General features: G+C 38.6%; 1 protein-coding gene across 1 annotated transcript; it reads right to left on the bottom strand.

Annotated features, from left to right (window-relative positions):
• Positions 1-815: 815 nt before the first annotated feature.
• ssrp1a (structure specific recognition protein 1a) lies at positions 816-17,025 on the bottom strand. The gene is made up of 18 exons (XM_057350244.1): positions 16,878-17,025; positions 16,439-16,494; positions 15,615-15,800; positions 14,593-14,698; positions 9,226-9,419; positions 9,049-9,149; positions 8,120-8,249; positions 7,662-7,765; positions 6,919-7,047; positions 6,570-6,791; positions 6,176-6,248; positions 4,925-5,054; positions 4,786-4,831; positions 4,459-4,594; positions 4,014-4,181; positions 3,537-3,631; positions 1,421-1,580; positions 816-1,285 (listed from the first exon to the last, which is right to left on the bottom strand). The coding sequence occupies exons 2-18, from the start codon at positions 16,490-16,492 to the stop codon at positions 1,202-1,204; spliced, it is 2,118 nt and encodes a 705-aa protein (XP_057206227.1). The 5' UTR covers positions 16,493-16,494; positions 16,878-17,025; the 3' UTR covers positions 816-1,201.
• Between the last annotated feature and the right edge of the window lie 278 nt (positions 17,026-17,303).

Below are 17,303 nucleotides of genomic sequence, written 5' to 3'. Positions count from 1 at the left end.
CATGGTATAAGCGGAATAATTGACTCCGGTCCGTTCAATTATTCAAAAGTACACCCGAGGTGGTAATGCGGCCAAGAAGGGTGTGCATTAACTTTCAAATAATTGAACGGACCAGAGTCAATTATTCCTTACACGTACAACAGAGTGCTTTGCACTGGTGAATGATGGAAAGTTACGGAGTATGTGCACATGTTTGTTTTACTTCCTTAAGGGCATGGGAGGTGAGACCTATTTATTTTATTTTTTTTACGAGAGCTAGATTCTTTGGACTAGTTAGATATGGTTTCGAGGGTGCTTTAGTAGGAAACTTCTGCTTTCGAAGCGACATCTGGTTGTCTATAAACAGGGTATAAAGATCTTCTCACAGTATGTCAGTTGACCTTGCAATGATAATAGATCAAAGACAATTCTTGAGGTTGATTTTCATTTCAGCTGTAATAGGTTAATTATAATTTATCCACAGATCATTGAATAGATCACTGCTTCATTGTTAACATCCCAGTATAAGTCTTAATATTCTAGATCTTTAACAAAAACTTCCCTTAAGCACACCTTGCCCCATAAATTTCTGTAATTGTTTTGCATTAAAGGCACACCTTCACTTGCATTGGTTTTGTGTCCATACAATAGAAGTGAATGGGTGCCGGCGCTGTTCGGTTACCAACGGTTTGTGTTCTGCGGAAGAAAGTCATACAGGTTTGCAATGACATGAGGGTACAAATCAAGTCTAGTGTGCTTTGTAGTAAGCCAAGTTCCTAGCGTTTATTTACAGTACTGTAATATGAATCGATGATTACTGACCACACACACAAAGGTGCTGAATCGCTAAATTTTATTGCAATTGCTGAATAACTTTTGATAGCTTAAAGTACAAAACATTATCAAAATGAGACATTTTCTGAAGTGCAGTTTCTCTAGAATGAAAAAGGCAAACAAATAAAAAAAGTGTAAAAAGCCTCTACGCAGGCAGTCCTAACCACACTTCCCTGAATAAATGTCTGTCTACCAAACCTAGAAACAAAATTCTGAGAGCTTTACAGAAGGGGCTCTGTCGTTTTCATGTTCTTAGTCCGAATGAAGAAACGGGTGTAAAAATGTGCTTGGAATGCACACAGACCGAAAGTAGAAAGTCTTGATCCAAATAACCATCACGTATTTGTCTGTGTAACCTGAGATGATGTGGAAATGTCTTTGTGTAACATTAGTCAGACCCCGACTCCTCTCCTGAGCTGGGTGGCGTGGTGGCGACTTCCTCCTCCTCATCATCATCATCATCATTAGATGCCTAAGAAAGATAAAGACTGTCATTATTTACTAACCCTTGATCCTAACCTTACCATTTAAATCTTCTGAAGACATAAAATAGCTTTAAGAAACCGTGGCTCCTTTAAAACCAAAAACAAACACGTCCATCACACACCTTGCGCTTGCTGCCTTTGCTGTGGTCCGATTCCGATGAGCTCTCCTCACTGGAGATGAACTCTTTGCTCTTAAAGCTTTCGTTCACACCTTCCTTCTTTCGCTCCTTTTCTCCTCCACTCTTCTTAGCATCCACCTTGCCTCCTTTCTTTTTCTTTTCTCTAGAAACACAAGTGTCGACTGTGTCAGCATAAAATCTGTGCATTCAGAATTCATGTAAACGCAAACAAAAAATCACCTTCTCAATATATTTTGAAACATTTGAGATTACCGAAGTATTTTTTTAAAGCAATTTCAGACTGATTGATGTAAATAAATTGTGGTTAACTGGATCAAGCAAATTACTGAAAACAACCAACTCAAAAGACCAAAAAACAGAATCAAGATCACGTGAGCCAGTTTTACTCTAACAATAGCAATAATTAGCTCATAAAATATTGTTACTGGATAAAGCATGTAAGAGATTTTATTTAATTGGAAAAATAGTTTGCTGGGGATGTAAAGCAAAATGTGCTGGAAGATTTTGTAATGTGTTGGAGAGACTTCTAGAGTGTGATGGACAGAGATCTAGAATGAGATATGAAGTGTCCTTGAGTGGGATCTAGAGTGACAACCTGGAGTACGATCTGGATTGAGACTTATAATGTGTTGGAAAGGGGTCTGAAGGGAAATCTGGAATGTGTTAGAGACCTGTAATGTGCTGGAAAGATATCTAGAGCGAGATCTGGAGTGAGATCTGAAATGTGTTTGAGAGAAATCTAGAATGTGTTGGAAAAAGACCTGCTCCTTCATGCATTAACCTTGCACAAATATAAAGTGGGTATTGGGTCTGGCATATAGCATCTTCCTCTTCACAATACCCCATAGATTTTCTATGGGGTTAAGGTCAGGCCACAATCTCAACTTTATGGAGATACAAATTTCATTTTCCAACAGGACTTGACACCTGCACACAGTGCCAAAGCTACCAGTACCTGGTTTAAGGACCATGGTATCCCTGTTCTTAATTGACCAGCAAACTCACCTGACCTTAACCCCATAGAAAATCTATGGGGTATTGTGAAGAGGAAGATGCGATATGCCAGACCCAACAATGCAGAAGAGCTGAAGGCCACTATCAGAGCAACCTGGGCTCTCATAACACCTGAGCAGTGCCACAGACTGATCCACTCCATGCCACGCCGCATTGCTGCAGTAATTCAGGCAAAAGGAGCCCCGACTAAGTATTGAGTGCTGTACATGCTCATACTTTTCATCTTCATACTTTTCAGTTGGCCAAGATTTCTAAAAATCCTTTCTTTGTATTGGTCTTAAGTAATATTCTAATTTTCTGAGATACTGAATTTGGGATTTTCATTAGTTGTCAGTTATAATCATCAAATTAAAAGAAATAAACATTTGAAATATATCAGTCTGTGTGTAATGAATGAATATAATATACAAGTTTCACTTTTTGAATGGAATTAGTGAAATAAATCAACTTTTTGATNCAGTTTGGAGTTCAGGAGATTGTCTTGACCAGGACCACACCCCTAAATGCATTGAAGCAACTGCCATGTGATTGGTTGATTAGATAATTGCATTAATGAGAAATTGAACAGGTGTTCCTAATAATCCTTTAGGTGAGTGTATATCAGTCTGTGTGTAATGAATGAATATAATATACAAGTTTCACTTTTTGAATGGAATTAGTGAAATAAATCAACTTTTTGATGATATTCTAATTATATGACCAGCACCTGCATTGTAGAGATCTGTTGTGCGATCTGGAAGTTGATGGAGAGGATCAGTTATGAGATCTAGAATGTGTAATGTGCTGGAGAGAGATCTAGATTGAGATGAGAAGATAGATCTGAAGAGATTTGTTGTGAGATCTAGAATTTGCTGGAGAAAGACCAGTTTTAAGATCTAGAATGTGCTGGTGAGAGATCTAGATTGAGATGTAAAATGTGTTGGACAGAGATGTAGAGAGAATTTTACATTTTTTGTGAGATCTGGAATTTGCAAGAGAAAGATCCGTTTTGAGATCTAGAATGTGTTGGGGAAATTTGTAATGCTTTGGAGAGATCTAAAGAGATTTCGAGTGAGATCTGGACTGTGTCGGAGTGTTTGCTCACTTAGTATCAGCAGACGCTCCACCTCCACTCTCTTTATATTCTTTCATAGCTTTTTCATATTGTCTTTTGGCCTCTTCTGCTTTCTTCCCCCACTCCTGTGAGACAGATCCGACACGGCAAATTCAGTTTCTCTTCCAAGTCATTTCACTCTGCATATCACTTTAGCATTATGAATTCATTTCTAAATCATCTGAGAATCAATAATACAAACCACAGAAAATATCAAATAAATGGTATCATCTGGCTAATAAATGCATTCAGTGGTACATCAAACTCGAATTGCAGGAAAGATCTGCATAAAATATGAATCTTGCCACTGAACAAAACAATGACAGTGTTATTTAGAGGTTTTTTCACCCCAGTCGTGAAAATCAGTTAATGTTTAAGTTATGGTTCAGAGTTAGATTTCCTGAATCTTTGTTCTTAAAGTAATGTGAATTCTTTCAGGTTCCAGGTGTGAGTGTGTGTGTCACTGACCTCTTTCCGGTCTTTGCCCAGTTGTTTCCACATCTCTCCAGCCTTCTTTGAGATTTCAGTCACCGAGATCCCAGGATGCTCACTCTTGATTCGCTCTCGGTTGCCGTTGAGCCACAGCATGTAAGCGCTCATCGGCCTCTTAGGAGCACCAGCGTCCTTCACTTTCTTCTGTTGTACACAGACAGAGGAAAAAAGCTTTAATAGAAAGTCTACTGATGGGATTAAATGCCACATTTGTCCTACAGAACCCCCCAGACTGTCATCCGAGTCAGAACTTCCTGTTTTGTTACATCAGTGTGCAGTCCCATCAAGCCTATTAACTTAAATGATGAAGCATGAAAGATCATTGTGAGCATTTCTGGAGACTTTGATTCGCCCTGGTAAATTTGGATTGGAGTATATGCAATATTAGTCGTATTTCTGATGTCTGTGATTTGTTGCGGACCTCTTTCCGTGGTTTTCTCTCTTTCTTTTCCTTAACCACTTTCTTGGGCTTCTTTTCTACTTTCTTCTTCTTGCCTTCATCCTCACTGTCTCCATCTTCTCCCTCACTTTCGCTCTCTGAGGCGTTACTGTCATACCTGCACAGAAATATCATTATTATTAGACAGAATGGAGTAAAATTTCTTTTGCAAGATTTAATTTGTAAGATTCTTTATTTCTTAGGCATATTTTCTCTTCAAGCTAAAACATTATGATAATTTGCAACAAAAAAATTTTTGGCCTCCAAAATCGTATTAATATGTGCTAAAATAGCTTCAGTCACACTTACTCTTCGGCAACTTCATCACCCTCCTCTCCAGGGTTAAAAGACTCATCTACAGAAAAAATAAGACATTAGGAATCTGCTGCGATCACTGTACAAGACTCAAACATGGCATTTTAGCTTCTTGTTCCAGTACATCAGTTACCGCTGTCGCCCTCCGATTCGTCGCTTCCGTCCGCCTCCTCTCTGATCTTGCCCTCTTGTTTCATCCTCTCCAGGTAGGCATCATGCGTATCTTCATCAGAATCGCTGTAGCCTTCAGCGCCTTTCATACCCTGCAAACAAACCGTTTGATAAATAGTGTCAAGCGTAAGGCACGACTGCGCGTCGCTGTGGCCTACAGGAAGTTAATGCATTGAAATGTGTCGCCACCACGGGCACTTTAGTATAAACACTTGCGTGCACTGATCACAGAATTAGAGGTTCAAAAGCCCTTCCTGCTTATTCCCACGAGGGCCCATCCATCAACAAAATGGATTGTTTATTTAGTTAAAACCAGACTCGGATCGCGTACATACATCGTGCCCGGAGAAAGCTCTTAACTGTGTATTAGATTTAGACAATATGCAGAAGAAATCATCAACACTTCTCAGTCAGAACACATTGTTCAAGGGATCAAAAACCAATTAGTTGTGCATTAAGGCTATGTGATATCTCTAATAACTACGATATATTCTTTACATAATACTTTATGTAAATAAATAATAAATACTTTAGTTGGCTATTAAGTTGCAGATTTTTTTCAGTAGATTCAATTTATACCAAGACAGACGTTATAATACCGTCTCAGCTCCATAACTATCTGGGTAAAAGTGAGCCGAAATCTGTTCATAAGCAAGTACATAAAAAAATCTATGTTCAATATTGTCTCCGTACACTGATTCGCAACGGTGAGCGGTAAACGGTGGTTCACGTTCCTGCAAATGTCAGTTTTACTTCATTACTATTTGTAAATATATGTTCAAATGACTTTTCGGAAATATGCCTTGTAGGACACACTCCTACCCCTAACTGTCACGTAGAGATCCAAACGGATGCGATCACACACAACCCATACATCTGCCTCAAACCATCAGACTCATCCACAGAGAGCAGTGCCGAAGCCCAACACGCAAAGAAAATAATAATTTCATTCAAATAATTCAATAACTTCATTAAAATCTGCAAACCAGCACGTCTGAACAGTATAATTCAATAAACCTGTACAAAACACTGATTCGACTGGCTATATAGGGTGATTGATGACCACAAATGACATTTACACTGCTTTAAAGTGTTTTAGTTCAAATATCAATAGTTCATATAAAAAGCCATACCATACAATTTTCACTGTACTTATTTAAATCTTGGCAATGAATAAATAAAATAATCTGAAAACCTGAATTTAGGTTGTTACCTCTTTAAATCCTCTGTTCTTGATGTTCAGTTTCTTGGCATTGACAAAGTCAAAGAGTTTCCCATATTCTTCCCTGTATAACACAAGTCAGTCAGTCCACTGTATCCTTGGCCTTAAACACAATACTCAAAAAAATGAATTGCATTTCTAACTATTCAAATTAGCTTAACATTATATAAAGCATAACAGACTACTATAAGGTTCATAAGAAAGTTGTCATAAAGTATATATAAATCTCATTTGTCTAAAATCCTAACATGACACACCTATGAAATACATTATGATTTACAGACACTGTTGTTGTGCATTCTCGAGCAAATGCTATCAGGAGAACTGCAAAACTGTGCATAGCTTGTGTAGGCCATTAAAAGGGATTATGGGTATTATACTTTACCTCTCAATGTTGCTGAAGGTGTACTGGTTTTTCTGCTTGGTCTCTATTTCAAAGTCAAAGGAGCGGGTGGTGGTGGTCCCTCGAGCAAAGTTGACACAGGAGATCTCCTCAAAGCGCAGATGAACCGGAGGCTTGTGCACATAGATGAAGCCTCTCTCCAGCGGATACAGCAGCCCTGAGCTCGCTTTATACGCACACGTTATACACTGAGATCCTGAGTGACTGCACACACACAGAGAAACACTTACATGTTACTAAACTCTTAAAGACCTCACATTCCAAGAATAAAAACCCTAGGTGGTATTTCAAAAGAAAATTTAGACTAGGAGTATGTGTGTGTGTGTTTTACCCTTGAAAGTTTCCAGGCACTGTGATCTTTCGGTTGACTAGAGCCTTCATGACCCGACTCACAATCTCATAAAGAGGACCGTTCATGTTCTTACTAAGCTTCCCTTCATAACGCTTATCCACCTCATCCCTAAAGAGAGAGAGAGAGAGAGAGAGAGAGAGAGAGAGAGAGAGATTTAGCAACTGCTAAATCTGCTAAAAAAAAGCTAACTGAGATTCTGAAGCGAATCAATGCATTTGTTTAAGAGAAATATCCATATTGAGAGCGCCATTAACGTTAATGTCTAGCTTCCGTTATCCCTCGGCTGCGCGTGAACCTGAGGCTTGTTTTTCTGGCAAATGATGCAGGCGTGTCGTAAGTTCCGGTGACCGTCATTTGCCATAAAAACAAGCCTCAGGTTCACACGCAGCCGAGGGATAGCGGACAAACAATCTCATCGATTCGCTTCAGATGCGCTTTGTTAAGACCACGGAGCAGTGTCGAGCAGTTCTTTGATCGATGGATGCACTTTTTGGAGCTTCAAAAAATTGCTCCCCCATTCAACCGCTTGGAAGAAAAATGATACATGGTATTATAACTCTGACTGCATTATTCTTCCAGAAGAAAGTCATAATCAGTCAGGATGCCTTGAGGGTGAGTAAAACATAGGGAAATTTTGTTTTGCCACTGAAATATCGCTTTAACATCTTTCGGAAGAGCCCCTCTAAAGTTGACAGACAAGCTATGGCCAAAAGTATACTCACTCGCTCATGTTAAGAGTCAGACTGAAATCTTCATCTTTGGTGAAAAGGAGAATGAGGAAGTGATAGCGCGTCTGACCCTGTTTAATGGGTGGGTCTAGACTGATCTGAAAAAGAAAAACACTCCAAACTTGATAAAAATGTCAGCTTTGATTTCATTTTTATATAAAAGATACATATAAAATCTTGCTTGAATAAATCCTGAAACAAAATCTGGCCTGTTCTGTTGAGCCCAAGTAGGAAAAAGCTTCATTTAACGTGAATTCAGCTTTGAACCAGCAGAGGGCAGCAACACAACAACATGCAACAAAAAATGAGGGATGATCTTTAAATTCATCCTCCATGTCTACAAAAATCCCTTCTTACAGGGCAGTGTATAATTTTCTATATATCCTACATCTATAGCATGAATTGACATTAAGCATGATTGTGTTTAATGAACGTATGAACAATCAACTCACCACAAAGAACATCTGCCTCTGGTCCTTGTGTGGCAGCAGGAAGAGACGCAGCACAGTTGTGTAGGGGATCTTATAGTCAAACGTCTTACCGTGCAGGTGGAGGAAAGTGGGGTAGATACGGATATCATACCTGAGAGAAAAACACTAAGTCAAGCCAAATGTGACGAGGTCGAGCATCATTTACAGATTATTAAAATCGTTACGCTTTTGTAAAAAATGTATTCCTCTTCAACTAAATTTAGCACACTCAAAATCCACACAGAAGGCGACTAAATGATCTGTGTTCACACTAGTTAGCAATTTGGTTTCTGAGTCTACATCACTGAATTCCATTAAAGGGGTCATATAACACAGCTAAAAAGAATATTATCGTTTGTTTTAGTTGTAATGCAATGTGTGTACACGATTTCAGGTTCAAAAACACTGTATTTTCCACATACCGTGCATGTTTGTATCTCCTCTTTGCTACGCCTCTCTGTAACGCGCAGATTTTTAACAAAGCTCATGGCTCTGAAAAGCGAGGTGTGCTATGATTGGCCAGTTAACCAGTGTGTAGTGATTGGTGGAATACTGCAAGCGTGTGACGGAAATGTAACGCCTCTTACCATATTTGGAACATCAGGTTCCAAAGCAATTGTACTGACAGGTACGCCCACCTTACTTGCGTATACATTTGGGCGGTCTTAGTCAAATCATACCACAAACTGGCGTAGATTTGTGGGGGCGTGGTTACACGAGGCGCTTCAGGCAGGTCTGGTTGAGTTTTTGTTTGTTCCGACACTTTATCTTTTGCAATTTTACAATTTTCTAATACATACATGAGCAATGTATAACACACCAAAGACACAGAAAAACACGTGTTCGCACCATATGACCCCTTTAAGTGTAATGATCTGTGTTGGAATGTGAGCGTATATATGTGCGTTTACCTTCCTCTCGGTGTAAGGCACTGAAGCTCTTTGAATATACACACAGCATCTCCAGTGGCTTGGATAACGTCTGCCTTCGACAGAATATTCTGAGCGAACGCCTGTGAGAGAGAAAGTTAGTATTAACAGAGGTTCATGCACATGCAAATGCACACAGACGTGCTTACTTAAGCGTACCTCCACAGGGTCTGATCCATCATCTCCAGTGTTGGGTGGGACATAGAAGCGGACCTCCATGAGCGACACCTCCGCATCATCGTTCTGATGGAACTCCAATGTCACTTCGTTCTTTCCTGTTGCACACTGGGAAACGCTGTTCAGCGGGACCTCAAACGCGGGACTGTCGTTCACGTCGAAGGACAGCAGCGGACCTGGGCGCACACAAACAGACTTACTAATAGTAAAGCATGGTATATTGGCAGGGCTGTACAGTGCGACACATACATCGAGTCCATTGATCTAGAGCCCCATGATCTGTGTGATGTGGGAAAACATGGAAGGAATCACAAAGGCGGAATTCTACTAACGTTATTTAATTGCACACTTTAACATGTTACAAGCGTGACACTCGTGGATTTGTCTGTATCTCACTATACAAGAACATGAACACGTGAACTTCATCCACAGAGCTGTTCTGAGTTTATTTTACTAGCGATGGCCGGTTTGCGAACGAATCGTTCATTTGAACCGGTTCTTTTTAGTGAACCGGTCGAACCAAATCGGACTGAATCGTTCGAAACGGTTCGCGTCTACAAAAAGCACTTATCCACAAATTCCTTCAGTTACTCACTTTTGACATGCATGACAACCCATCCGACTCAAAATAAACCAGCCAGTATCAACGACTTTTCAGTAAATCCAACAGTACACTACTACACGCTGAACTGAACTGTTAAGCACGAGCGGAGAAGCTATTCAAGCTATAGCTAAGCTAGCTGATAGAGCCAGCTTGATTTCAATAGGATTTAGTGGTATCGCGATAAATTATTGTGCAGCCCTACTGTACATATAAGAAACTACATTTGCAACATGAACATAAACATTTGAACACAGATCACACTTTTTAATGGTCATAAATATTTGTACAAACATATTCTTTATATTAATGTTGCTTAAAATGCATTACAGAAAATGTTTGTGAGGTTGTGCTTTTATGTTAATTATTTTAAAGGTTAAAAATAATTGTTTGTAAAAGTATTAAACTAAACATTTATTTGTTTCATAAGTAATCCATGGTGTTTTCATGAACATCTTATTTAATTTCTAAACAAGATTATATAAATCTAAACATGACGTAATCATCATGAGAAGCAAGCGGATTCCTTGAATCGCTCTGGCAGACTAGAAGAATCTAGAGTCACGAGAACCATTTCTGTCGGACATGTCCGATTTGTGAACCGTCGGACCGGCGGTTCGCGAATCGCTTCTTCTGACACAAACCGGTTGCAATCGCTTTTGATTCAGCAGTACACGAACCGAAGAGCTTCTTTCGGACACGTCCGATTCAGAACCGATGATACTGCGCATGCGTGTAATTTTAAAAGCAGATAAAAAGCGTCCAAGTCAGATATTTTTATAAAACAGAGGTGTGATACTATAAACACATTGGAAAGATGTTTAGGACTTTATTACTGCCTTATCACTCTAGTTAAACCAATCTGCAGAGCCGTTTACGTTCATGCCACTGCTAGAGCGGTTATCGTACTCGAGTCAAGAGCAGGTTGCAACAGCTTTCGATTCAGCAGTACACGAACCGTCAGCCGAAGAGCCGCTTCTTTCGGACACGTCCGAGTCGGTCCGACAGTGAGAACCATGAGCTAATGATAGTGAGCATGCGTGATTCACCGTGAGGCTACAGAACAGTGTGGACAACTGATGCTGTGCTAATGTTACGAGCGCACGTGAACCGAGGACTTAAAATATATGGAGCAAAGCGAAAGTTTATTTAATAACACATAAATCGTATTGAATTATGCATGGATCATATAGTTTCTGTAAAATGCTGATGAAGATTAATTATTCACTTTTTATCTTTAAGACTTAAAATGTCACAATTTGCTGCACTTCACTGTGCCTATTTGGGTGCTTTAGTTGCAAAACATATAAGTAAGAAACGTGTCAGATCATGACGTGATGTGTTAACTGACAGAAGTTATGATTACTGGTTTTGGTTTATATTTGAATGTGCCGAGTGTACTTTCATCCCAGTCGGTCGGGATGATACTAGACTTGACGCGTTTCGTCAGGGAGAGTGACGTCATTACGTCAGAGCGTAAGAGAATCGGTGAACCGGTCTTTTGAACCGGTTCATTGAAACGAACTGTCTGAAAGAACCGGTTCGCAGAAAAGAACTGGACTTCCCATCACTATATTTTACGAGTGTTTCACTGTTTGAGTGAAGCTACCGTCAATCACACACCGAAACTCAAGCGTCCTCGCAACAACCCGTCAAAATAAAAGTCTGGTTAAATTCAACCAGATGTTTTTTTACTTGTAGTAAATTTATAAACGGTAGTAAACACTGTAGTAGTATACTTCAATATTTACTATAGCAGGGCTCCAGACAAAAAAATAAATCAAGGAGCCATTGGCTCCTACAGAGGAAAAACACAGGCGCCAAATAATTGTTTTTAAGAGCCACATAACATGGATTTACATTATTAAATGGCGTACTTTTAGTTATCCTGTTGTGTGTACATCTTCACTCTCATAGGTTTTGCTCACATAAAGTTTTTTCAAGTTTTTTTCCTCATAAGAAAGGCCAAAAGGAACCTGCAGATTTTTCATATTAATTCTGCACTAAAATTTGGGAAAAATCTGCAGAATTCCGGGGAATAGTATTAAATTTGTTTACATTTGTCCACAAATATAAATGTGTTCAAATAGTCTTAAAATGCTGCCTGTCTATACTGTATATTTTAATGCAGTTGATAGCAGATTTGGTTCTGCTTATTTAAAAAGAGGCAGAGATGTTTTTGTCATTGACAACTGTTTAAATTCTGAATACAGACCAAATGTGTTCTCTGAATTCATTTGAACCAACAGAAAAAGTGCATGTCAAGACCATATTAATATATTATATATACTGTATGAAAGAGTAAACATTTTATTGTTTATAGTTTAAAGCAAAAAAAGGGGTTGCAGCATTTATAGAAAATAGTTTACTTAAAGGAGTCATATTGCACGGCTAAAACGAATATTATTGTTTGTTTTAGATGTAAGGCAATGTGTATACACCATTTAAAGTTTAAAAAACGTTGTATTTTCCACAACGTGCATGTTTGTATCTCCTCTTTCCCCCGCCTCTCTGAAACGCGCTGATTTTTTTAAAAAGCTCATCGCTCTGAAAACTGAGGTGTGCTATGATTGGCCAGTTAACCAGTGAGTAGTGATTGGTCAAATACTGCAAGCGTGTGAAGGAAATGTAACGCCTCTTACCATATTCGGAACATCAGGTTCCAAAGCAATTGTACTGACAGGCGATACAATGAGATTTACAATTACGCCCACCTTAACTATGTGTAGATTTGGGCGGTCTTAGTCAGAGGTGGGTAGTAATGCGCTACATTTACTTCGTTACATTTACTTGAGTAACATGTTGGAAAATATGTACTTTTTAAGTAAAATTAAAAGTGTGTACTTTTACTCTTACTTGAGTAAATTTCTAATAGAAAATCTGTACTTTTACTTCGTTACATAACTTACATTGCGTGACGTTTCCTTCATTTTAAAATATGCTTTTTAAAACGCGTTGTTTATTTCAAGGTTGTCGTCTCTTTTACGGGCATTCCCGAGTGATCGATTCTTTTCTTTTGAGTCGATTCTTTTGAAAGCATTAATTGAACAATGGGCAAAACCATTGAATAGGCTAATGAATCAGTTCAAATGATTTGTTCAGTTCGCAGCACGATCTGAATCATCTGAAGCAGGATTACTCACTCCTCGTAGCGCGAACTTAAGAACACGCAGAACACAAAGAGCGTTGGATGAAGTGGATATTAATCTATATCTATACAATCAAAACTGCAAATGTGTCATATTGTTTGCCAGCAATGATAAATGCCCGCCATATGCGCGCACCCGCGCGACCTGTTCGCAGACACAGCAACATGCGCGTTACCTGTCAGACACAGAGACGTGGGCTTGCAGAAATATACATTTGAAGAACAGAAGGAAGAAAACTTGTTGATGGGCGTGTGGTCACTGTTTACTGTTTGTTTACAAGTAAGAGCGTTTCACAACACACACGTGACACAACACGAGAAAACAGAGCTTTGTTCAAAAATGTGTATTTATTTAAGAGAGCACTGCAGATGTCTAATCATCTTAGGAAATGCTCTGAGTTTAGTTCATGCTTTAGTTTGACATGGTCTATTATTCTAAATAAGTTGTGTAAACTACATTGACATCAGGACTAGATGAAATTTACAGAAATGCTTGTCTCTTCTGTGTTTGTCTATTCTTTAGTCTCTCTAGTATATGCAAAGATATCTGCTATGATTTTGTGATAATTAAAATAAAAAAAATTAATTATGATAATTAAAAATATTGATTAAAATGTAATATTAAAATATTGGCTTAATATTAATTTTATGAGTAGGCCTATATAATCAGATACAAAGTAACTAAGTAACTAGCTACTTGAGTAGTTTTTTCATTGCATACTTTTTTACTTTTACTCAAGTAATTTTTAAACTAGTGACTTTTACTTTTACTTGAGTAAAGATTTTGGCTACTCTACCCACCTCTGGTCTTAGTCAAATCATGTTACGAAGTTACGTAGATTCGCCGGGGTGTGGTTACACGAGGCGTTTCAGGCAGGTCTGGTTGAGCATTCGCTTTTAGATAGAATGCATCTTTTGTTCCCACACTTTCATTTGTGCAATTTTACGTGTCTAATACATGCATGGGCAACTTATAACACACCAAAGACACAGAAAAACACGTACTTCCGCCATATGACCCCTTTAAATGACGTATGTTAGACGGCTTGGGGGAGCATCCGTTAACTCCTCCCTTCTACTGTCAGTCTGCTGCCAGTGCCATTTCAAAATGCAACGGATGTTTTTATACATCCAATCAAATCGCAGAGAAAGACGAAAGCCACGCCCACTATTTTTCTCATTAGAAATTCGGTTTCACTCGGAAATGCGTCAAAATACAGAAGTAAAAACGATCGCAACTTCCGGTTACAGGGACTTTAAAGATGATAACAAACTACAACTGTTTGGCCTGTGCTACAAAACTTTAAACCTCTGTAGCACCGGAGCCTATTGCAAATTTGTGCTGTCAAATCGATTAATCATGATTAATCGATTCCAAAATAAATGTTTGATTAAATAATAAATGTGTGTATAAATGCACACACATACATAATAAAAAGGTGTATACATTTACAGAAATATTTCTTTTTCAAAATGATTAATCAATCAAAAATTACAGTTATATCAAGTTTTATATTCAAAGTCGAGTTAGGGATCTGTGCAGAAAAATTTGCAATATTACATCAAATCTGTGCCAAAATTATCACCAAAAGTGTGTTACCTGCAAATTTGGCCGTGCCCCAATTCCAGCCCTTCACACACATATCCTTCTCTGTCAACTCGAGATTGTAGTTTGCTTTAAAAAATGCAGAAAGCTTCTCAAGATCCTGTGGAAGAGCAAAGCGAGGGAGGCGATGTCGAGAGAAAGAGGGAGAAGAAAGAAGAGATAAACAAAATTACTTTCCATGAATCTCTCCCTCTGATCCAGCACCAGGGTCATTAATAAAGAGAGTTGGCTGCGTCGCTCGGCCCGCTGGGAAGGCGGAGGTGAGCGTAATCCGGCCGGAGGCTGATGCGGAGCACGTTCAATCAGTCTGTTTATTTATCCAGCAGTGCACAATCGCTTCCACATGTCACTCCACCAGGTGTGTGTGTGTGTATGATGTCCATCTGTGCGCTAATGAGTTTGGCACTGGGTTGCCGAATCCTTCACGATGACTTTAAGATTACACAAACCAGCACCACACACACAGACTGCCCTGATCATCAAAACATTTCCTTTTCCTCTAATGCACAGATAAAACAATTACAAAAAATTACTTTAAAGTTAACTGCTAAATAACAGATCTAAATATAAAGAGAATGCACAAACACACACGTCAACTTTGTCTATGTTACATTTAACAGATATTTCCGGAGTTATGGTACGCTGCCTAATAATAAACACTGCGCGTTATGACATCATGCAAACACGCACGCAGCGCAAATCCATTAATGCAGGCCATTGATTAACCCCAGGAGAAAAGCATTTCTTGTAACATCTTGAATTACACATACACAAACGTGCACAGACGCACATAGCCCCAGGACTGATCTTCGGGAAAAATAATGTCCTTTTGGATGAAATCATTTAAAGCTACGGCACATCGTTTTTGCACCACAAACATCACCAGTCGACAAAATGACTATGTTATGAGGGGTTATTTTTCCATTTAAAAATGCTATTTTTTATATTTGAAGCAGATATAAAGCAGTAATAGGTTATAAATATGCAGCCAACTACAGTTTGACCAACAAACTCACTGTGTCTTTAAAGCCGTCATATTTGTAGACGTGTCCGGTGCTGGTGGTCAGTTTAATCCCATGACCCAGACAGACTCGACGCCACTGGCCCACAGAGAGTTCATTGGCTGGAATACTGTCCACCTTCCCTGTCTTATTGCTTTTATAGACCACTGACTGCTTTCCGAACCTTAGTCTGCCATCATTCTGGGGGAAAAAAAACAGAATGTGTGTTGCCTTTAGTCTTCGATGTATTTTAAGTATAGATAATCTTCTCTATTGTGTTTTCCACCCCACAGGAATAATACATTTTTCTACAACATACACATTCTGATACATTTACAATGCATATTTAATACAGGTTTCTGAGTAAGTGTGACAAATGTTCTTGCATTGCTTGCAAAACAAAGTATAGAAGTATACATGCATAATATGCAAGTGTTTTGTATGCATGGAATTTACAGATGACCAATCACATTGGCTGACTGGAATAACACTGCACTGTGTTTTATAGATCTGAGACTGAGAACCATACTCTACACAGAAATGAAAACAAAATGAGGTCATGTGATAGTTATTATTGCATCATGCACCACATACACCTTTTTGTCCAAATAGTATGACACATAGTGTATACTGCAAAGTACGCAGTATAGTACTAGTGGTTTATTTTAACTATAACCATGCACTAGGTGGCATTAAAACAATGCCAGATTGCGACACCCAGTGGTCAGTTTATAGTAATTTATAGTCGGTATGTGTTGGAACTATATACTTGAAGAACTATACTTGAAAGATGATTTCCTTTAGTCTGTTATCTTTAATGTTTGAGTCGTGTCACTTACCCATGCACCCTTCACTTCTTGATAGATGTCGTTAAACTCCAGAGTGTCTCCCATCTCTAAATATAAACGAACAAAACATCAGAAAACCACTTGAAATACGTTTTTTTTCTTGCAGCCAAATTTAGAACAACATCAACACAATCAGTATTATCACTAATTTATCTATTCAGAACCATCACTCTAAAAGTTGTTTTCTCATCTGTTAATGAAGGTGGGCACTGACTGCACCTCAAGCCCTACTGAGTTGCCTCTTCAAGCATCTTGAAGCATTAAAGTCGCGTTTGATAATGCCGACAGATCTGTCTAGGTAGGCAGCTCACTGGATTTTGTGACACAACCGCTGGGTTCTCACACTACTGCACATGTGGAGCAGATGCGATCCCTTAGCCGGCTTCTATTAAACGCCCTATTGAAAGATACAAACGTATTTAACACTTACTTTGGGTGAAGACCGACTCAATAAATGTATACGCGTGGTTTCTTGAATATTGAAGGTATTTGATTCAACAATAGAAATAAGCGATAAAGTGATCAAGTATCTCTATTCTCCCGTTTCCCGCGTTCAACCTCCGGTTCTGAACACAGTCACCCGGAAGAAGTATTGAAAGGTCATCCGTTTCTATGACACCGCGTCCGTAAAAACGTCTTTCGTTTTGAATTTATTTAATTAATTTATTATTATTTATTTTAACACGATCAAAAAGACAGAATTTTTTTAAAACATAAATTTTAAGATTATTTTTATTGTAAATTAAAGCAGTTGTATTACAGTTTTGCATTACATTACAATAAATTTTGTATTTGTATAATTTGTAAACCACGGAAAAAATGAAAATAAATAAATAAATATTCCTTATATATCAAT

The sequence above is a fragment of the Triplophysa rosa genome, linkage group LG13 (genome assembly GCF_024868665.1).
Source record: "Triplophysa rosa linkage group LG13, Trosa_1v2, whole genome shotgun sequence".
NCBI lineage: Eukaryota > Metazoa > Chordata > Actinopteri > Cypriniformes > Nemacheilidae > Triplophysa > Triplophysa rosa.
The sequence above is the reverse complement of the archived record's forward strand: the minus strand, read 5'-3'. Positions and strand labels throughout refer to the sequence as shown.